Source organism: Choloepus didactylus, chromosome 3 (assembly GCF_015220235.1).
Source record: "Choloepus didactylus isolate mChoDid1 chromosome 3, mChoDid1.pri, whole genome shotgun sequence".
Taxonomy (NCBI): domain Eukaryota; kingdom Metazoa; phylum Chordata; class Mammalia; order Pilosa; family Megalonychidae; genus Choloepus; species Choloepus didactylus.
In genome coordinates, this window is record NC_051309.1 from 201866739 (window position 1) to 201888278 (window position 21540).

General features: G+C 35.4%; 1 protein-coding gene and 1 pseudogene across 4 annotated transcripts; both read left to right on the forward strand.

Annotated features, from left to right (window-relative positions):
• LOC119530616 overlaps positions 1-1326 on the forward strand; it is a 68074-nt pseudogene extending 66748 nt beyond the window's left edge.
• A 5187-nt stretch (positions 1327-6513) lies between these two features.
• Positions 6514-19585, forward strand: TLR3 (toll like receptor 3). 4 transcript variants are annotated; one of them, XM_037831183.1, is made up of 6 exons: positions 6546-6645; positions 8023-8115; positions 12303-12755; positions 14861-15052; positions 15418-17270; positions 17513-19585. In XM_037831183.1, exons 2-6 carry the CDS (start codon positions 8110-8112, stop codon positions 17739-17741), a joined length of 2733 nt encoding a protein of 910 aa, XP_037687111.1. In that variant the 5' UTR covers positions 6546-6645; positions 8023-8109; the 3' UTR covers positions 17742-19585. The 4 variants fall into 4 exon arrangements, 3 of the variants coding, with proteins under 3 accessions (XP_037687112.1, XP_037687111.1, XP_037687110.1); XR_005216008.1 differs by lacking the exon at positions 6546-6645 and having other exon boundaries at positions 7843-8115; positions 17513-17799; positions 18918-19585; XM_037831184.1 differs by lacking the exon at positions 8023-8115 and having other exon boundaries at positions 6514-6645.
• The last annotated feature ends 1955 nt before the right edge of the window (positions 19586-21540 follow it).

The window sequence follows — 21540 nt, forward strand, 5'->3', positions numbered from 1 at the left end:
GCCACCAGAACACTGCAGACTTCGGAGAAAGCGTGCCCTGCTGACAGCTTCATTTTGGACTGCGAGCCTCCAAACCTGTGAGACAATAAATTCCCGTTGTTTTAGCCAGCTGGTCTGTGGTATTTGTTTTTGCAGCCAATCAAAGACAGATGGGGAGTGAAAAAGCCTTTGTGAGCAAGAAACAAGACTCAGACATGATACACAAAGTGGATAAAATGTGATTCTGTTAAAAATTTTAACTGTGTGATTAAAAATAAGTACTCAAAAAAAAAAAAATCAAAAGGCAAATAATAAACCAGCCCCAAATGGCAATATCTTTGAAAAAAAAAAAAAAAAAAAGGCTAATTTCCTTAACATTCAAAAACCTCCCACAATAATAAGAAAAAAATGTGAAAACACAGTAGTAAAACTGGGCAAATGACATAAGCAAGTGCTCTAGCACAAAAGAAATACAAATGAACAAAGAGAAAATAATGCTCATCTTCACTCATAACGTTTAAAATGCACAAACAGCCCGGGCGGCAGGGGTGCCGCGCCCGTGCCCTGGGTAGCCCTGGTGGCCCGCGGGCACTGCACCTTCAAGGTCAAGGTGGCGGTGGCGGCGCGGAGGAGCGCTTTGGCCGTGGTGGTCTACAACGAGGAGCCCTACGGGAACCTCAAGGCGCCCATGTCCCACACGGAAACTGGAAATACAGTGGTAATTATGGTAAGTTACCCAAAAGGAAGAGAAATTTTGGATCTGGTGCAAAAAGGAATTCCAGTAAGAATGGCCATTGGGCTTGGCACCCGCCATGTGCAGGAGTTCATCAGTGGCCAGTCAGTGGTGTTTGTGGCCATCGTCTTCATCACCGTGATGATCTTCTCGCTGGCCTGGCTGATATTTTAGTATATACAGCGTTTCCTGTACACTGGCTCACAGTTTGGAAATCAGAGCCACAGAAAAGAAACTAAGAAAGTTATTGGCCAGCTTCCACTTCATACTGTGAAGCATGGAGAAAAGGGAATCGATATAGATGCTGAAAATTGTGCAGTGTGTATTGAAAATTTTAAAGTAAAGGATATTATCAGAATTCTGCCATGCAAGGAGAGCCTGAGGATGTGCAGGAGATGCCTGCTCCATAATCTCCCCCTGGAAGTGTTCCAGCTGTCAGTTTGAGTAGTAGTGTACAAGACGACGACAGAAGTGATAGAAACAACTTACCGTCATCTTCCTCTAATGAATCTGTACCGCAGCGTAATGCCAGTTTTAAAGAAGACTCTGTTGAAAGCACATCGTTATTAGGAACAGGAGGGAGTGACACTCAGCGTGGCAGACCAGTAGCCTAGTGCAAGTTCCCACTGCCGGCGTCGTGGACAGAGCTTTGGCTTGAACTAAAGGACATTACATTTTTTTTTATCTTAGCGCACATAGTTTGTATATTTGAAAATAATGTACTTTCTTTTACCTTCCAGATTCTGGTTTGATATAGAAAAGGGCTAAGATATCTTATTCTTAAAGAAACTTTTTGATTAGTCTTCATATATTTGCCTACTAAAATATATGGCTTACCGTATGGAATATGTCATCTTAGACTTTTACAGAGAAATTCTAATGTAAAGGTGGGGTTTCTGAATATTAGGATAGCTCCTGTAGGACTGTAAAAACAAGATTAATTCTATTTCTTGAGGATGTTTTTAAGACTAAGCACACTGCGTTTTGGTCTACTTGAAGCAGAATCAATATGCTTTTCCTCTGAAGACTTTAGAACTTTAAACTTGTAAACAAGATGAGAAATCTGTACTTTTCTTGCATGTCTGTACTGTATATAGAGATTTCAAAACCTTAGAGTACTTTTTTGTTGTTGTTTTCTATGGGGAGTTACGAGAAAATCACTAGAAGACTTTAAGATTTGCATTTTCCCATTTTATTACCTAACGTCTTGTGATGCCTTGATGAGAAGGAGAATTTGTGCATTTTTTCTGCAAATAAAAAAACTAAGATTCTATATTGCATACAGCATTATTTCTTTATTGACTCATTAAGGAAATCAAGTAGGTATACTGTGATTTTTAAAAATGATGAATGTATTATATTGGTTCCAACTGCAATTTTTTTTAATTCTGTTTTATTGAGATATATTCACATACCATACAATTATCCACAGGGTACAATCAATTGTTCACAGTACCATCTAAATGCAATTTAATCTTTAATATTAAAAGGGTGCTAGGTAGAGAATTTTTATATTTTATAAAATATATAATATAAAATATTATATTTTATATTTTGTTGGCACAAAATAAGCAAGTAACCAATTTCTCAATTTGTTTTTTGTTTGTTTGTTTTTGTTTTGTTTTTTGATTTGTTTTTAAGCAAACCTAATACTATGACCTTGCTTAATCTTCAATCCTTTTGTTTTCTTGTTTGCTTTCCTTACCTGCGGGTCCAAGGAGCAAACAAATATAAAATTTTTGGAGATTGCTGTCCAATTTTTATAAAGTGATTAAATAAAGAAACACTCATATAAGCAAAATAAATAAATAAATAAAATAAAATAAAATAAAATGCACAAACAGCAAGTTACCATTTTCCACTTAGCAAATTGTCAAAGTTTAAGTATCCTTGTGAATATATAAAAGCAGACACTCAAGAACTATTTGTAGGAAAGTAATTTGGTGGTTGGTATCACTTTTGCAATGATAATTTAACAATAATCACCACAATGTTAAAAGCATACCCTTATTTTGAAAATGTATTTTTTAAGTTTCTTAAAATCTTCAAATTAATCCTAAATCATTGATATTGCTTTAACCAACCTTCTCTCCTAGGGGAGTGCAGGAGTGTGCTCTGGACATTTGGACAGCTGGCTGTAACCATATCTGAGAGCTACCAGATGGTGGTTTCACAGATAAAATCCAGTGCTGTCTCCCTAGACTGCATCCATGGTTAATCCTTGAGAAACACTACATTGTTAATTTCATACAATCCTTTTTTACATGCTAATGAGCTATTGTATACAAATGATTTGTTTTTTTGGACTGTTCAAAACTCAGAGGTACTGTCTATCCAGTTTTCTTACAAGAATTACTTGATTTATCTTTATAGTAATAACGATAGCTATATTTATTGAGCACATTCTATGTACCAAACATTTAATTCACACTACCCTAATCCTCACAGCAATTCTGGTAGGTGGAAACATTGTCTCCAATTGACCAAGGAGGAAATTCATGCTCAGAGAGATTAAATAATTTGTTAAGAGTCATAAAGTTAGTCATCGGCTGAGTCACGATTTTAATCTAGGTTTGTTTGGCTCCAAAGCTCATGCTACTTCTGGAACCACATCTGGCTTTCTCAATCATTAGGAGTCTTATATTATAACTCACATATGGAAAGGGACCTACTTTTATCATCAGAACATTGCAATTTCACTGCAATCAATATTATTGAAGAAATAAAAACATGGTATTCTTACAAAGTGAGTTCTAGGGTGGGCAAATGAATTTCCAAGTTCATGTAAGTAATGAGAACATTCTAAGATGATAACCTAAAATTTTTGAAAATGTGGTCTCAACTCTTTTGTGATCAGCATTGTCTGTTTACCACTCCCAGACTGCAGCACCGTCATTTGATGAAATTTTGTTTAGTTAAAACCGTCACTTAAAACAAAACAAAACAAAACAAAGGGAAACGACATACCAAGCAAATTATACAATGCATATGGTTAAAGTCTATTTTCCATCATATGCCAAAATGCTCTTCCAAATACATAATAAAAATTTGAAAACCCACTAGGAAGTTGGACAAATGGCATAAATAGGTTGATTTAAAGGAAAAGAAATGGTATCATTTCTTTTGATGGTGTTAAAGTGTATTCTCAACTCTTATATAGGCCTATTCCTAGAAAAAGTAAAGAGTAAGACTAGTATTTTAAACAGGTATAAATTCCACATTGGACTGTTGTGACTTTTGTTAGGTTTACCTATTTTATCTCCAAATCTTCATGATAGGAAGTCTTTCGTCTCCTCAGTTTCCTTCCACCTTTACTTCTCACCTTTTAAGAGGCAGTTCTCATATTCTTATGATAAGATTATCCTATGAGACAGATAAAGCTTCTTAGGTGAAAAGTGAGAAGTGAGTATGTTCAAGAGCAACTAAACTGTCCGTCCTTTCCAACTCTGGGCTCTCTTTTAATTCCCTTGTTGATTTAAAATTTGCATTGTAAAGCAGACATCAATTTGCAAAATCATTTAACCTTCACCAATGACCAGTTCAATGTGATTATGGTAACTTAGTAGCTGCTTTAGCTACTTTGAACTTCTTTCTATTAAGGACTATTAATTAATGGTTCAGTCTGACATTTATGCTTCATTCATTGGATGCCCAAGTGGACATAGGTTTATTCAAATTGAAGTAGGATGTTAAAAACATAGGATGACAGGGAATCTTGGGTCTATAATTTTATTTTTGATTTTAATAAAAGATATCAAATTCAGGGCATCAGGTTTGAAGAATCCTTAGCCATATTATGGGGCTGTCAATAGAGTAAGACTGTTCATATCAATCCACTTCACAGATTTGTAAGACACTGCAAGATATCACCATTTTTCAACTACCTTATAAAATTACAAAAAAAAAAAAATTAAGTTCAGTTTAAATTAGAAGCTCAGTGTAGCAAATGTTGGTTTGTTTTTCAAAGAGAAGTTCAAGTTCAATCCTGCTCAGTAGATATGAGTGAAAGGTGAAAGTGGTTGAGGGATATAGTGTTATTTCCTCTTGTGTTAAAGTTCTATGCCTGGTTGAGCTCAGCACAAGTTAGTAGAAGCTCATTGAGCAGAAATGGAAGTGACTCTGGTAAGAGGAACTGTACTTTTTAGAGAAAGAGTTAAAAAAGGAAAAGAAATGCCTTTAGAATTTCAGAGGCTACAGGTCAAGATCTTGTCCTTTCTGAATGGTGACTGTGAAGGAAGACCTGAGAGCACATGATATCTATCTAACGCTGTGAGGGAAATTTAACTATTTATCTTGGTCAACAATCTATTCATTGCTTTAAATACCTATGAGAAGTTTTAATAATTAAAAGGAATAGCCTTGCTTTGGCTTTCTACTGACACAGGGAAGATTGGGTTGTCCCTTCTTCTTGTTTCCATTAATAAAGGTTTACTTATGAAATTCTTTAAGAGTCTTTCCAAATTACACCTATGCATGATATTGACTTTTTATATACCAGTAGTTCACCTATAATTGGATATTCAGTGCTGGCACAGGTATTCCTTAGCATAGTTTTCTCTTTATTTGACCCTCTCAGAATCTGACAAGTATAATTACTGTGCTGTTCAGTATTAACTTGCCTTTTCATATGAATATATTGACGGGTGTTTTCTCCACAGTTTCAACATCCAATATATGTGGTCAGACACTGCAATGATGCAATCTTTATGTCTAAATTAATCCATACAGGAGATTGCCTTCCCTTATAAATCTTGTAATGGAATGACTAGACTTCCTAGTGGTTACAGATAATTCCTGATCATCAGAAAATTATTTGCCAAAGATTAAAATAACTAATTATCCTTTAAAAGCAGTAGCTAGTTTATTAAGAATTATTAGTACCAGCAGGCAGAGAAGGACAATGTCCATAGTTTATTAAATATGCAAATGAATAAATTCTTAATTATTATTTGTCTATTGCTTCCGGCCACTGTAGCTTAATTTTTTCCCTCAAGCCCTTCTTCCAGACTCTATATCTGTTATCTTAATTAATTCTCTTAAAAATGCACCTCCTTCAAGTTGAAGGAGGAAACTTACTAGATTTTTTAATAAAATTAAAAAATTTAAGGGACTTAGGCTTCTAGAATTCTCCTAGCAATAATGCAGCTTCGACTTTATTTGGAGATTGGCTGATCTATTGTACTGTGAACTACCAGTAATAATTGATTTGTTATTTTACACTTATGAACATATATCACAAATTGTTTTAATTCTACTGAAAAGGAAAAAAATGGTCTTTTTCTCAGTGACACCTACCACCATAATAATAGCTAAATGAATTAATGCATATTTAATATATGGGCAGTAGAGAGAAACCAACCTGCATTATATTTAGAAGCTAGCAAGACATGAGAATTAATAATATGAAGGAATACAGATGTAAACTGGAATTAAACCTAAACTGATTATTGCATTATAAGACAGACCATCAAAAAATTATTTCTTGAAAACCACTCATTTGTTCAATCACCATTATGGCATACCTAATTTGTGCAAGGAGTTGTATGGCATAAGAGATGGGTGGGAAGGATTATGAAAGGAATGCGTTTCCATCATCTAATGCTGAAAACACACCACACCAAATTTTTGTATTTTAAAACAACAATCATTTATTTGCTCACTCTTCTGGATTCGTGACAGGGCTTGACGGGGATAGTTTCTCTCTGTTACATGTGACATCAGATGAGATGGCTTAACTGGGACTGGGAGAGCCTCTTTCTTACTCACTTGGCTGGCAAATTGGTGCTGAGTGTCTTCTGGGAGCTAAGCCAAGGCTGTTGGCCAGTACTTCCATTCTCCTCCATGTAGCCTCTCCACATAGCTAGACCGGGCTGCTCACCACTTAGCAACTGGGTTCTGAAGGAAAGCATCCCAGGAACTGCTGCTCCAAAAGGGTAAGTTCCAATGTGCATGTGCTCATCAAGTCTCTGCTTGCTTCCTGTTTGCTAATATGCTGTTAGCCACCACTAGTCTTATGGCAAGCCCGGAGTCAACATGGGAGAAGACTTGGTTTGGCAGAGGCCAGAGAAGCGTCTGCCTCAGGGTGGATGCAAAATTGTGATACAAAGACCACACCGTGTTTGCCCTCAAGAAGCTAAAGAGAAGAAACCTTTTGAATAATAGTATATTTTACTGCACATCCCAATAGGTAGATATGTGAGGACAGTTTTTTACTCAGGACTTACATTTTGCATTTGCTCGTAGTATTATTATATTGCGGATGTGAGAAATGAAAGTCAAAAAGCATAACCATGAACCCAATAACCACAGAGAACTCAGCTAAAGCTGAGTCCCAGGAGAAGACACTTGCTTTTATACCATGAAACAAACTTACCTCTTGCTCTCAATTCTGCAATCAAGATAAGCTAGTGATACATTTCAAATGTCCTAGTTTGTTTTATTACTTTACTTACTTGTATGAAGAAGCATTATAGCAACTTGTGGTGTGTTCTTAGGCAAATTGCATCTCTAGTCTTCATTTTCTTCATTTCTAAAACAAGGGAGTTGGACTAGGTGATCTCTAGAGTTTCTTCCAATTGTTATCTTTTACTGTATAACAATATAGTTATTATATCCTATTATAGCAATAATGCAAAAGTATGAGTTCACTTCTTGACGAGCACATTCCTTTAAGCGGAGTCAGCAAAACTAATTGAGAACTAAATAGTGAATCTGGACTTTCTCTGGGCATACTTTCTTTTTCCATGACAGGCTCTGACTGGAAAGTAGAGTGGCATGAGTTGGAACTTGACAAATTCTTGGCTTTGCCATGGCCAGCTCTTTCTCACCTGTGAAGCTTGCTCTCTTCTCTGATCAAAAGGTTAATTTCTGCCTTATTTTACAGGGTGGCAAAAAAGTTACAAGATAAAAGACGTGAAAGTATTTTAACTTTGCTTAGAAATTGTGTTGTGCTGTGTTGTTTGTTTTCTGTTCTGACCACACACTACAAAATTCTGACAGCTTTGCAGTAATCTTTGGCAAAATATAGAGGAATTCATTCTTTTAAATATTCATTAACCTCCAGGGTTTCAGCCTCTCCCATACCAAGTTGTGAGGTCCCACCCTTTCCACTTTCTCTGTTGTTTAATCTGTGACCCTTTCAAAGAAACTTAGGAGGGCTTTATCGCAAGAAGACAACACAATATATTTTTAAAAAGCTATTTAAAACACCTCTTGTGGAGATTATGCTTTTTTTTTTTTCCTGTGCCCTCCTTAGAATGCACCAAATATAAAAGCTTCTTTTTTTTTTTAACTTTACTTTCACGTTCAAGATTGCAACAAGCTTGCCCCACTTTCCTAATGAAAACTCTTGGATTTGGACTAATGAAAAAAGGAAAAGCCAGCTGTCATCAGAATAAATGAAGGTATATATTTTAAATTCTTACTAGGATAGTATTTACGCAGAGTATAGATAAAATACACTTTGGTTTTAGCATTCTTTGGTCTTTCTGCTTCTTAATCTGCTGCTTGAACTCTTGTCAGGATCATGCAGGACTATGGAAAAAAGGGAGATGAGGTAGGTAAGGGGGGAAATGTATCATAACAGAATATAAGTAATAGCAAACATTTATAAGTAACATGATAAAACATTTTATGCAGTAATTTAAAAGATATTTCCTTTGTAAAGTTGTATACATGGAAAAGTACATTATGGAAGCTATGGAAATAATTTTATAACAGTATTTAAAAAAAAAATCACATCTTTTGCCTTAAAGATATGAAGCTCCATGAGCTTAAAAAGATCTCATCTCCTTTTCTCAGTTTTGTTGGAGCGAGAGAGACAGGAGCTGGCATTTTATGGCAATGTGCTTAAAAAAAGGAGAGAACACTTCAGGTGTTCCTTGGAGTAAGTAGCAGCTTTTCTTGGTCTGATAAGGAAAATGGAGGAAGAAGAGAAGAAGAAAAACCTTCCGATGAATGTACCGAAGCTCAGAAATTAGCATTGGCAAGTGTGGATCACACAGATGAAAAGGGAGCCAGGCTTGGATAGTAAAAAAGGATCAGGAAGTGGATTCCCAGTTTCACAATGTGGTTATGTGTTGGTGTGTGTCTGCATAGAGGTGTATCTGTATACGTTTAGGAAAAAACGTTGAGAAGTTTACAAACAAGGCATAATCCAGGGAGACTGGCTCCAGTCTCCATATCCTAACCACAAGGCAATATTGTCCCTCACTTGTTCAAAAAATGTAATGTTATCCACCTCTGAAAGGTTTCCCAAAGGTGCAAAGCCCAGAGAATCTATTTTCAATCTCTTTTTAACTTTCTTTGTTTCAGTTAGGTTCATTCAACTGCAGCTTTTTCTTCACTCTTGTTTCATCCTCTTACTTGTATTTTTGTCTGTTTTACTGAAGCACTTCCTAGAATATGTATTTTTTTCATACCAGTCACATGATTAGTAAACACTGAATTCTTGCATATATAAAATACCTCATTTTTAATTGTCCTGCTGGATATGAAATTAGAGGTTTGGAATAATTCCCCTGAATGTTTTGGAAACCTAACTCCATTATTTTCTAGTGGCATACGTTGTTAATGAGAAATTTTATACCAATCGGGATCACTTTCCTTTGGAAGTAACTTATTTTATGCTCTCTTTGGAAGTTTTCAGGAATTTTCATGAATGATCACAATTCTGACATTTCTTAAGTAATTTTTCCTTTTTCACACTTCCTGCCTAGCACTTGGTGGGCTTTTCCCATCTGATGAAGTGTCTTCAGATCTGGGAAATGTCTTTCAGTCCTTTCTGAGATGTTTCTTGTAAATAGATTAGTCCTTCTCAATAATTCTGATCTCTATCTGGAGCTCTTCCAGAGAAAGAAAAGGTAAATGTCACCTAGAAAAGGAGGGACTTTCTGTAGGGACTGTACCTGTGAGTTGGTAAATTGAGGTAGGAAACCTTTAGGGTATGGGAAGGAGGAAAGTGAGGATCTGCAGTAGGGCAAGTGGCAACATGGGAATATCCTGGGTCCCATTGTCCACCTAGCAAGGACAATGTGGGAAACCCAGAGAATCCTAGTGGAGGGAGCTTGTCCCCGATTTCTAGAGTGTATCATTTCAAGCTCCACAGTCTGCAAGCAACGTATGGAGCAATTTGGTAATTCCAGGACAATAGATGAGAAACAGTTGAGGAAATATCTAGAACCCCCTAGAGGACTCCCCGATGCATCACGATACACAACAAGCAGAATATAAACAAAATCTCTTTTTTTACAAAAATCTAATTATTTACCTGTTAAAATCCAAATTAAACAGACACAAACTTATTTTTCTATGACTGAACTCCCCTTGGGCTGGTCCGGAGCCTGCATTCCTGCTGACAGCTGGGCAAAACAAAACCTGAAATAAAAGTAACCACATCTCTTCCAGTTTAAGACATTGTGTTAAACATTGTGTTCCAGACGTTGGTTCCCTATCAGGTTTCTCTCCTCTCTGTAAACGTCTCCTCTCCACTTCTTCTTTCAGAACATGGCAGCTGGATGTAGAGCAATTTACAGTCACATGTCCTGAGCAGGGTGGTCTCTCTGCATTCCAGCTGGCCATGTTGTGAACTCTCCTACTGTATGGATATGAAAACAGTGTGTGAATAAAAATATTTAGAGAGAGTACTGTAAAGACCATAAGATGAGAATGTTAATTGATGGAAGCTGATTTTTTTTTTTCTTTTTCTGAGAACTAGATTAGGGTATAGTGAAACCACTGATTCTTAAGGAAATTAAGAAAATTCTAAATTTTCAGATTAGTCTTATCTTCCTAGAATTAATCACCTAAGATGATGTTATTCTCTAAAACTTATCTGGAATTTTTCTTATTTAATGACTTTTAAGTCTTATGGCAAAACTTTAAAAATATTGTTATAAGTAATATATCTTCATACTTTGAGGATGGATTAGATTTTAGAAATATATGAAAATCCTTTAAAACCAGGGAAACTAGGTAAATGATCATAACAGAGAGTAACACATTGGGTACACATTCTGCCAAATGTGGAATTAGGAGAGGTTTTCTCAAGCTGAGTAACTGCCTATAGAAAGCTTTTCATTCAGCATCTATTTACTGAGTATCAGCTATGTTCCAGGCAACATTTAGGCACAGGGACACTGAATAAAACCAACCATTGCTGAATAAAAACAACCATGGTCTCTATTGTCAGAGCTTTCCATTCTAGCAAGGAAGGTAATTCATAAAGAAATAATAAGCAAATATATAGTGTTGACTCTCTTATATAAGGTTTCTTTCACTCAGCCTAATATTTTTAGATTCACCCATATTATACATTTTAGTAGTTTGTTCCTTTATTTTTAACTGAGTGGCATTCCACTGTATATTGATACTAGATTTTATTTATCCATGCTCATATTGCTGGATATTTCAGTTGTGTGAAGGGTTTTTGACTGTTTCTACAATTGCCTCTTGTGAATGGTTAACTGTGAATGTCCCAGTTTGTTTTGCATGGATTTTTCTTTATCAAATACAAAATTTGCATGACTAGGAAATAGTTATAATTATCCATTTATAAATCATGGAATTATTGTCCTGATTAATAATAATAATAATAACATTTAATGTTGTTTGGTATCAGGTACTATAAGGTTGTTACATAGTTTACATAGGCCTTCACAACAGCCTATGAAGAGCTATTTTAATCCTATTTAAAGATGAGGAATCTGAGGCCTGGAGAGAACTAGCTGCCAAAGGCTGCACAGCGGACAGCCAGGAGCAGAACGCAGGTGGGGTGATTCCAGGGTCTTGTGCTCTTAATCACTAGGCTTCCCTAAGTCTTACTGGTTCTGCAGTGAATACTTACATAATCATAAAACTGTAAATGCTATTTGACATTGGACTTTCTGAATTAATCTAGACGAGGTGTGCCAGATTTAATCATCATTTCTGGATCAAATGCTAAAGTTTTCTACCTTAACAATGGCATACAATGTTGTAGCTGACAGATCTTGAGAAATGTAAGGCTGAAAAAAGTGTGGAGGAAAGTACAGGGTTGCATTTCCTGTATCACAGGCAGGTAGTCCTGAGATTCTGAATAAAGTTGGAAGATCACGAAGTAGAGTTTCAGGTGTGCTCTTTAAACCTATGAATGCAACAACAGATTGATTAAAATTAAAAATAACTAAAGAAAGAAGAGAATGACGGTATACTATAATTAAGATCTTTATCTTTAAAGTGAAAAGACAACGCTTGTGTTAAATGGAATGTTTAAAAAAAGAAATGGAAGCACAAGCATATTATTTATGGTTATGGAGGTGGCCATGAGCATTAAAAATGGAAACTGTCAAGAGAGGTTTCCTTGCAAGATTTCAATTGGGTGGAGGTAAAGGATGAAGAGAGAGTTGGTATGTTGCATTTTTGTAAAACCTTCTGTGCTGTTTGAATTATTTCCATCTGATTTATTACTTATAGAAAATAAAATTTTATAATATGAAAAGTATGATTAAAAAGAGCATACATACATCATATTTTGGCTGTATATTTTATAGGGAATATACTAATATACTAATGCATTATGAAAGCATAATTACTTTTTATGTTTCTTTTATAGGGCAGAATCATGAAACACAGTCTGCCTTATCATGTCTACCTATTTTGGGGGCTGTTGTTCTTTTGGATGCTGTGTACATCCTCAGCTAGCAAATGTGCTATTAGGCATGAAGTAGCAGACTGCAGTCATCTGAAGTTGACTCAAGTACCTGATGACCTCCCGGCAAACATAACAGTATTGAACCTTACCCATAATCAACTCAGAAGATTACCACCTGCAAACTTCACAAGATATAGCCAACTTACTGTCTTGGACGGAGGATTTAACTCCATCTCAAAATTGGAGCCAGAACTGTGCCAAACCCTCCCCTTGCTGAAAGTTTTGAACCTCCAACACAATGAGCTATCTCAATTTTCTGACAAAACCTTTATCTTCTGCCTGAGTTTGACTGAACTCCATCTAATGTCCAATTCAATCCAGAAAATTCAAAATAATCCCTTTAAAAACATGAAGGTAAGATGAAAATGTACATTTCCATAAATGAAATGAAAGATACCTTCCAATGTTAAGTTTTCAAGTTACTTGTCTACCCTTAAGCTCAATATCTAAATTCAAGGTAAAGAATAAGAAAGGTGGAAATCACACATATTGTTATTATGATTGAAAATGTTTTCAAAAAAGGAAATATAATCTAAAACAGTTTCAACCTAAATTTTAAAGGAATCTGCTTGTCTTGCTTCCCAACATTAGAAATAGAACTGAAATGAATACAAGAGATGGAGGTCATGATGAGAGAATGATCAGACTATCTCCTTAGGAGCTCTCAGTGCAACTGATTACCTAAAGTAATAAAAAAAAAATTCAGGTATCTTGGTATTTCCTAAATACTGACGTCAAATAAAGTTAGCAAATTCATACAATGATAAAGGAAATTATTTAGTTAAAAATGACTTACTGTTGGTTTAAAAAATCTTCCCACAATCATGTTTCCAATGGCTAACGCTTTCCTTTTCAGCACTTGGCTTGGATTTTAAATCAGAAAAATGCATGTTTTTGTCTCTAAATCTGAGACATTTATTTTCTAACCCAAACCATTTTCAAATCTCTGCCCTTTCTTCATTTTTTGCCTTTGTTAAAAATTAAGCAATCCTTGATCCTGAATGCCAAGAATAATGTGCAAAATAAAAAATGCTTCAAAACATTTATTACAATGCTTGTCTATTAGCAATTTTAAATTATTTCCTTTGCCTTCTTAGATTCTCATGTAGATGAAATGTCTGGACACAAGGACCTCAAAATTTGATTAGAGAAATTGTTGGCAAAAATGTTAGTTTTCTAAAAGTCTTGTTTTCTTTAATTGAGATTTCTTAAGATTTTGCTGTAATAGGGATCAGCTTTTCCTTAAATTTTACAGAAGGTTGAAATTTACATGTTCAAAAGTTAACAAAAGGTGATAAACTGATCCACAATACTGATGATACAACAAACAAAAATGAATATTCTTTACCAGTCATGATCCAAAATTTACATAGCAATATGAGTCTTTTCATACACACACACACACACATACACACACACACATATACATATGTTAGAGTTGCGTAGACAGCAGAGTTCTATTCCTGCTTTTACACTGAAATGATTTTTCTTCTTTTTTTTCCTGTTTTTTATTTTTTTATTGTCTTAATGCTAATTCATGACACTATGTGTTGGATAAGCCATGTGGGCATTCCTTATATCAAAAATAAATGCTTTCTCTCACTGTGCATAAGCAGATTCCCACACCAGGAACCAGAATCCATACATCCTCTCCTTGACTGGAGTCTACACACCCTCCAGGTTATTTCCCTCCAAGGTCTCGGGTTGCCTTCAAACTGGGCACTTGCATATTTCCTATCAGAACTTCCCTGATGCTGTACCTTGCTGTAAATATACTCCCTCGGTGTCTGTCTAAATTCTAGTAGTCCATAAATTCTCAGCTAAAATGACAGTTTCTACATGAAGCCTTTCTCTGCTCTCTAATCAGTGAAAGCTCCCACACCTCTGAAACATCACACACTTCATTTAATCATTTATACTCAATTGCAGCACTGTCATTTACCTCTGTACTTGGTTTATTTTTAAATTTCAATGGAAGTTCCAGATGAATTATATAGTTATATGTATAAAAAAAATGAAAATTAATTTAAAAGGGTGAGTATATAAATGATGTATTGGTATAAAATTACAAATGTAAAGTAAGTGTTTAAAAATTGTAAGTGGAGAAATGATAACTTTTAATATGTAAAATAGCAAAATTGTATCTAACTTTCAATAAATATTATAAAATATTTAAAAATAAAAGCTTATTATAAATAAGTAAATTCTTATTGTGGATATTATTTATAGCATAAATAAATAAACTAAGTCCTTTTTAGTTTGGTAAGAGAAATAAAGAGATTCTTGCAATGATGGTATTTTTATGACAATGAAGGTTACCTATTACTCCTACTGTCAGTTTCTACAGAATAATAGAGAGGTGATATTTTGTTGTGGGATAGTTCTAAGATTCATGTACATTTAGAGGAACTGTTTTTGATGGTAAGGCTAACATATACATATCATTTTTTTCCTCTCAGAATTTAATCAAATTAGATCTATCTCATAATAGTTTACCATCTACAAAATTAGGAACTCAACTCCAACTGGAAAATCTCCAAGAGCTTCTATTATCAAATAATAAAATTTATGCCTTAACACATGAAGAACTTGATTTCCTTGGCAATACTTCTTTAAAAAAAATAGAGTTATCATCAAATCAAATTAAAGAGGTAAGAAAGGTAAAATTATTCTATGTTCTACTTTTAAGTGTGGGCAGGCAGTGCCTGTGTCACCCAGACAGGAATCTAAAGATTCCTTTGTCTCATCTACTAAAAATCCTTCAAAATTTCCTGCTGCTGGAGCCATCCTTATGAAGAAAGAAGAACTGTCAGTGGTTAGGAGTTAGGGCTCCATGTCAGATAGAAGTGGGTTAAAATCCCCTATTCCATCACATGCCAGGAATGGAAAGAAATACCATGGGCCAGGAGAAGGGGAGGAAGAGGGATTGAGTGAAGAATTGTGTGTAAGGTTTTCAAGGGTCATAAGAAGTCTATTATGTGGTGGTTATTGACCTCTTTTTTTCTCTCACCTTTAGTTCTCCCCAGGGTGTTTTCGTGCAATTGGAAAATTATTTGGCCTCTCTCTGGACAACGCCCAATTGGGCCCCAGTCTCACTGAGAAGCTTTGTTTGGAATTATCACACACAAGCATTCAGACGCTATCTCTGAGCAACACTCATCTGTACGAGACGAGCAACACGACTTTCATTGGACTGAAGCAGACAAATCTCACCAGGCTCGATCTTTCCTATAACAGTTTAAGTGTGATTGCTAATGACTCCTTTGCTTGGCTCCCATATTTGGAATATTTCATTCTGGAGTACAATAATATAGAGCATTTATATTCTCACTCTTTTCATGGGCTTTTCAATGTGAGATACCTGAATTTGAAACGATCTTTTATTAAACAAAGTCTTTCCCTTGCTTTACTTCCCAAGATTGACGATTTTTCTTTTCAGTGGCTAAAATGTTTAGAGTACCTTAACATGGAAGATAATCATTTTTCAGGCATAAAACGCAACATGTTCACTGGATTGATAAATCTGAAATACTTAAGTCTATCCAATTCCTTCACAAGCTTGCGGACTTTAACAAATGAAACATTTTTGTCACTTGCTCATTCTCCTTTACTCATACTCAACCTAACCAGAAATAAAATCTCAAAAATAGAGAGTGGTGCTTTTTCTTGGTTGGGCCACTTAGAGGTACTTGACCTTGGCCTTAATGAAATTGGGCAAGAACTCACAGGCCAGGAATGGAGAGGTCTGGAAAACATTGTTGAAATCTATATCTCCTACAACAAATACCTACATCTGACTAGCAACTCCTTTACCTCGGTTCCAAGTCTTCAACGACTGATGCTTCGAAGGGTGGCCTGTAAAAATGTGGATATCTCCCCTTCACCTTTCCGCCCTCTTCAAAACTTGACCATCCTTGACCTTAGCAATAATAATATAGCCAACATAAATGATGAAATGTTGGAAGGTCTTCACAAACTTGAAATTCTGAATTTGCAGCACAACAACTTAGCACGGCTCTGGAAACTTGCAAATCCTGGTGGCCCTGTTCATTTTTTAAAGGGTCTTTCTCACCTCCAAATACTTAACTTAGAGTCTAATGGCTTTGATGATGTCCCAGCAGAGGCTTTCAAGGATTTATTTGAATTAAAGAGCATTGATTTGGGATTGAATAATCTAAACATACTTCCACCGTCTTTATTTGATCATCAGTTGTCTCTAAAGTCATTGAATCTTCAGAAGAATCTTATAACATCAGTCAAAAAGAATGTTTTTGGACCAGCTTTCAAGAACTTAACTAATTTAGATATGAGCTTTAATCCATTTGACTGTACATGTGAAAGTATTGCCTGGTTTGTTAACTGGATTAATGGAACCCATACAAACATCTCTGAGCTATCAAATCATTACCTCTGCAACACTCCACCTCAATATCATGGTTTCTCGGTGATGCTCTTTGATACCTCACCCTGCAAAGACAGTGCCCCCTTTGAGCTCCTTTTCATGATAAATACCAGCATCCTGTTGATTTTTACCTTGATCGTACTGCTTATCCATTTTGAGGGTTGGAGGATATCTTTTTATTGGAATGTTTCAGTGCATCGAGTTCTTGGATTCAAGGAAATAGACAGACAGCCAGAGCAGTTTGAGTATGCAGCATATGTGATTCATGCCCATAACGATAGTGATTGGGTTTGGGAACACTTTGCCCCAATGGAAGAACAAGATCAGACTCTGAAATTTTGTCTGGAAGAAAGGGACTTTGAGGCAGGTGCCCTTGAACTTGAAGCAATTGTTAATAGCATCAAAAAGAGCAGAAAAATTATTTTTGTTATAACACAGCATCTATTAAAAGATCCATTATGCAAAAGGTGGGTGAACACTGTGAACTTTTAATATGTACTTGTTTTTCAATTTAAATTTCAAATATTAGTAACATTATTACTAACAACTCATAATAAAATAAAAATAAAATTAAGAAAATATATGACTTACTTTTAAGTGACAGATTGAAGTAAATTCTAATTCTAAAAACAATTAATTTTAGATTTTAGAGCTTAGGGCTATTAGAAACTGTATACTGATTAATTCTTTTTTTTTTTTTTTAACTTAGATTCAAGGTGCACCATGCAGTTCAACAAGCTATTGAACAAAATCTGGATTCTATTATATTGATCTTTCTTGAAGAGATTCCTGATTATAAATTGAATCATGCACTCTGTTTGCGAAGAGGAATGTTTAAATCTCACTGCATCTTGAACTGGCCAGTTCACAAAGAACGGATAAATGCATTTCATCATAAATTGAAAGTAGCACTCGGATCCAGAAATACAGTACATTAAATTTATTTAAAGACTAAATTAGCAAAGGAGTGATTTTCCCAGTTTAAAAAGTTCCAGGGTAAATTTGAGTTTTACTTGAAAATAATTTAAATCTGCTTATTCTTATTTATAGGTGACGGTATATCACACTTATATCTCTTCTATGGAAAGATGTCTCCTTATTTCAGGCCCTTATTGCCAATTGACTTAATTTGATTAACACTTAATAAACATGTAAGCACATAAGATCATCCCGTGCTACTGAATACACAGTCCAGGCCTTTGACAACTTAAGATATTTTTAAAAACAGTCCTCATTTAAAGAAAAGGAAAAGTTATGTGAGCTTTTGTGACAATTTTCTTTGATTTTTTTTGATGCACTTAGAATGAAAGATAATTGTTTTAATGGGCTTAATCCTGTTTCAATTATAAAAGAGTAAAATATAGACTCATTAAGGAATTTTTTTATTACAGCATTTTTGTTTTCAATTGAAAAGATTTTTAGTTCAGTGATTCCTATCCAAGTGTTGATTTGGGTAAATGTTAAATACCTTTTGATGTACATACTCAAGGGCAGAAAATATATGCAATTTATTTTTTTTTTACTTAATGATATAAATAATAAATACTTATATTTTATTGATATTTGGGTTTCTGCTAAAGGAGTTGTTAGAAGAAACAATTATCTTAAAAGTATTGTAGGAAAAAGCTTGCGTTATAAATGTGAATTAGAAGATTGGCTTTGCAGCAACAAAATATCTTCCTCCTCTGGTCATGGACTCATGAGATAGGTTAGCTGAACCACTTGATCCCATTGGGATTCCTTCACTATCTCTCTTCAAAATCATGATAGTGAACAATCTCTTAAATATTCCTGTATAATTAGAGATGATGATGATTAATAAAATCACATAGGCTCTATGTAAGCAAAACCAAACACCTAAGCTGGTTTCTATTCCCTGTAAATTCCCAGCTTGCTCAGAACACCAAACTTAAATACTGCCCATCAGCAGCTAACTTCCTCATTCTCATACCACCTAACTTCCGGTTTCCTACACCAGCTAGTTTCCTCACTCCTAAGCAACCACCTGATCCTGACTTTGTAAGACCTTCCCCCGCCGCGCCCCCCACGTAAACTGAAAAACTAGCGTCAGCCAATCAGAACATTTCCTCACTTGCTTCCATATTTCCCTACAGGGTATGAGCTGCTGCTTTCTACCACCACGGTGGAGCTTTCTTCTGCTTTCTGAAAGGAATGCTGCCAGATTCATGAAACACTCAATAAAGCTGTGAGATCCAAAATGGCATGAGAAGTTTTTCTTTTATCAGTTTATATGGTATAATATATTCAGAAGGAATATATTATTGTGCCATAATATAATATGCCATGTGTAAACTAGCATTTTTGAGAAAGACTATTATTTTTAGTATATTGTTTGCTTTGCAATAGAAGCAGCCTAATGATTGGAAATAGACACAAATAACATTCTTTTGATATTTATAATTCTGGTATCCCAATATAAGAGAAAGTTGAAATTATAATGCTGAGTTAGTTTCTGTACCTGGAATACTCATTTATCTGTGGAATTTAGGAAGCATTTGAGGTGTCTCATTTTGGAACTTTGATATAAATAGCTAGGTAGTCTCAGAACGAAGTTCCAAAAATCCTGGAAAAAGTAATATCCCCTCAGCCACTGGTTCTGAAAGGATATACAGTCTCCCAACAGTAAGAATGTACATAGGACTATTTTTCAGGTTCACATTATATGCCACACTAACACGAGACATTTTTTTCACAGTGTTTTTGTTAAGATTTGTTTTCTCACTGTGAAATATTCCTGTTTTCTTTTGGCATCATAAAATAAAAAATCACAACTATTTCTTCTCTTGATGTGCTCTGCATGTTACCCATCAATATTCTCAACCCTCCATTAAAATATGTATAAATAATCAATGTATCATCAATTCTTTTAACAAGGCAGAAATAATTGTGCTTTCACTTTCTCAGTTACTTGAGCAAATGGCTACAATTTAAATTGAATTCAAATGTAATTAAAAAAAAAGAAAGGTTCATAATTGTTGCAAGGTTAGGATAGACAAGGGTTGACCTGTTTAGCTAAATATAAGTAAAACCAATAAAAGAAGCTTGTTTGATCCACAGAGGAAGCAACATCCTGTACTTCTGCAGGATGACCTTTATAATTGTTCTCAGGAGAAGTCCTTCACCCTTGGGTTCAAGGTAAGGGGTGTGCAGAAAGGATGCTTGTCTGACCTCCTATCTAATTTCCACAAGTGAATTGACTTGTTTGAATAGTCTCAGGTGCCATCATTTAATCTGTTCACTGCAACTCCTTCTTGCTGTTTTTCTCTTTGCCAAACAAAGCCCAGCCAAATCATTAACATTGAGTTTAAATTAAATCTAAATATTTAGAATTTTATCTGAATAATTGTTAGATTGTGATAAAAGTAGTTGCAATCAATTTGCTTTGTCAAGAGGCAAGTAAATCAATGCCATTTATTTAACAATGCCTGATTATTCAAATATCAACCTTAGATTCTTCGTAAGAGGGATTCCGGGTAATTGATGCTCAGCATTAGAAAATGTAAAGATACTCCAAGTCAAGAATCAAGAGAAGGGTTTCTTGAAATCTATAGACATAGCATAGATTGGTATTTTTCTTGGGTTAGAGGTGGGAATGGGGAATGATTGCAAATAGTATTCATTGCACACCTACATGTGCTAAATTCTATGGGGTACAATAGAATGGGAGATAAGGTTGTAGGAAGTCGGGGCAATGGGTGTTAGGATAGGAAAGGATTATCAAAGATGGGCCTGGACAGGAAGAAGTCCACAGAGGAGGATCAGACATTTCCAAGTTGGGTAGGATTTTGGTGAATGGAAAGTAAGGTGGTAGAATGAGCAGTAAAATAGGAGGGATCCATGAATTTGGTGTTGGGAGATAGTAGGGATACTGGAGAAGACGGAGTCACATTGCATAAAGTGTGGCAGAGGAGTTTAGATTTAATGAGTCAGGAATTCTGGAGCTATGACTTTAGGGGTTTTAATTGGCAAAACCAGAATTTATAATAAAATCCCCCCCCCCCTGCTGGGCTATATGACTGAGATTTAGCTAAGTGATGGCTAAACAGAGGCATATATGACTGCATAACCCAAACAGCTGGGTTCACAATTGAATCTCATAGCAGAAAGGGCTTTGAAGCACTTATTTTTTTCCTAATAACATATAAATCTGTATTTAAATAACAAAGCATGACAATCAGTTGTTTATCAGTTACTAATTACATTAGGCAGCATGTAGGCCATTCACAGCTCTTGCAACCTCTTGGTCTTGATCCATCTCCTTCTCCAAGAGAGAAACTGGTTCTGTCATGTGACTTTTTCTTCCACCACTTCAGCAAACCATCCTTGTGCACATTGGGCAGGAGGCATTGGTTTCTTAGTGATGATGGAACTTTTTGAGTTCTGCGTGAGAATATCTGGGCAGCAAGTTTTAAATTCTTTCAGCTCCCTTCTATCTTAGATCAGTTCCCAGGGGAGCACACTCTGTGATGGAGATTTACATGCAGGAGGGTATTTGGGAGGTGCTCTGATTTACAAAACCTGTAAAGGGAGTGACATAAGTTGGACTGAGAGCAGGAGCATGAACTGTGAAGAAATTGCAGTTGCAACTGAGGCTTTAGTGGATACCATGAGGAGCTCTGGAGCTGCAATGGCCCTACAGAATTGATGACTTTAGGGATTTTAATTGAAAAAGGGGATGGTCAATCAGTCATTGGCTACAAGCAGTCCCAGAGAGTA

Excerpts from the sequence above, each read along its gene's own strand:
- TLR3 (XM_037831183.1), top strand. Across the intron at positions 12,756-14,860 it reads ATCCCTTTAAAAACATGAAG|AATTTAATCAAATTAGATCT; the intron begins GTAAGATGAAAA and ends TTTTCCTCTCAG. Across the intron at positions 15,053-15,417 it reads CATCAAATCAAATTAAAGAG|TTCTCCCCAGGGTGTTTTCG; the intron begins GTAAGAAAGGTA and ends TCTCACCTTTAG.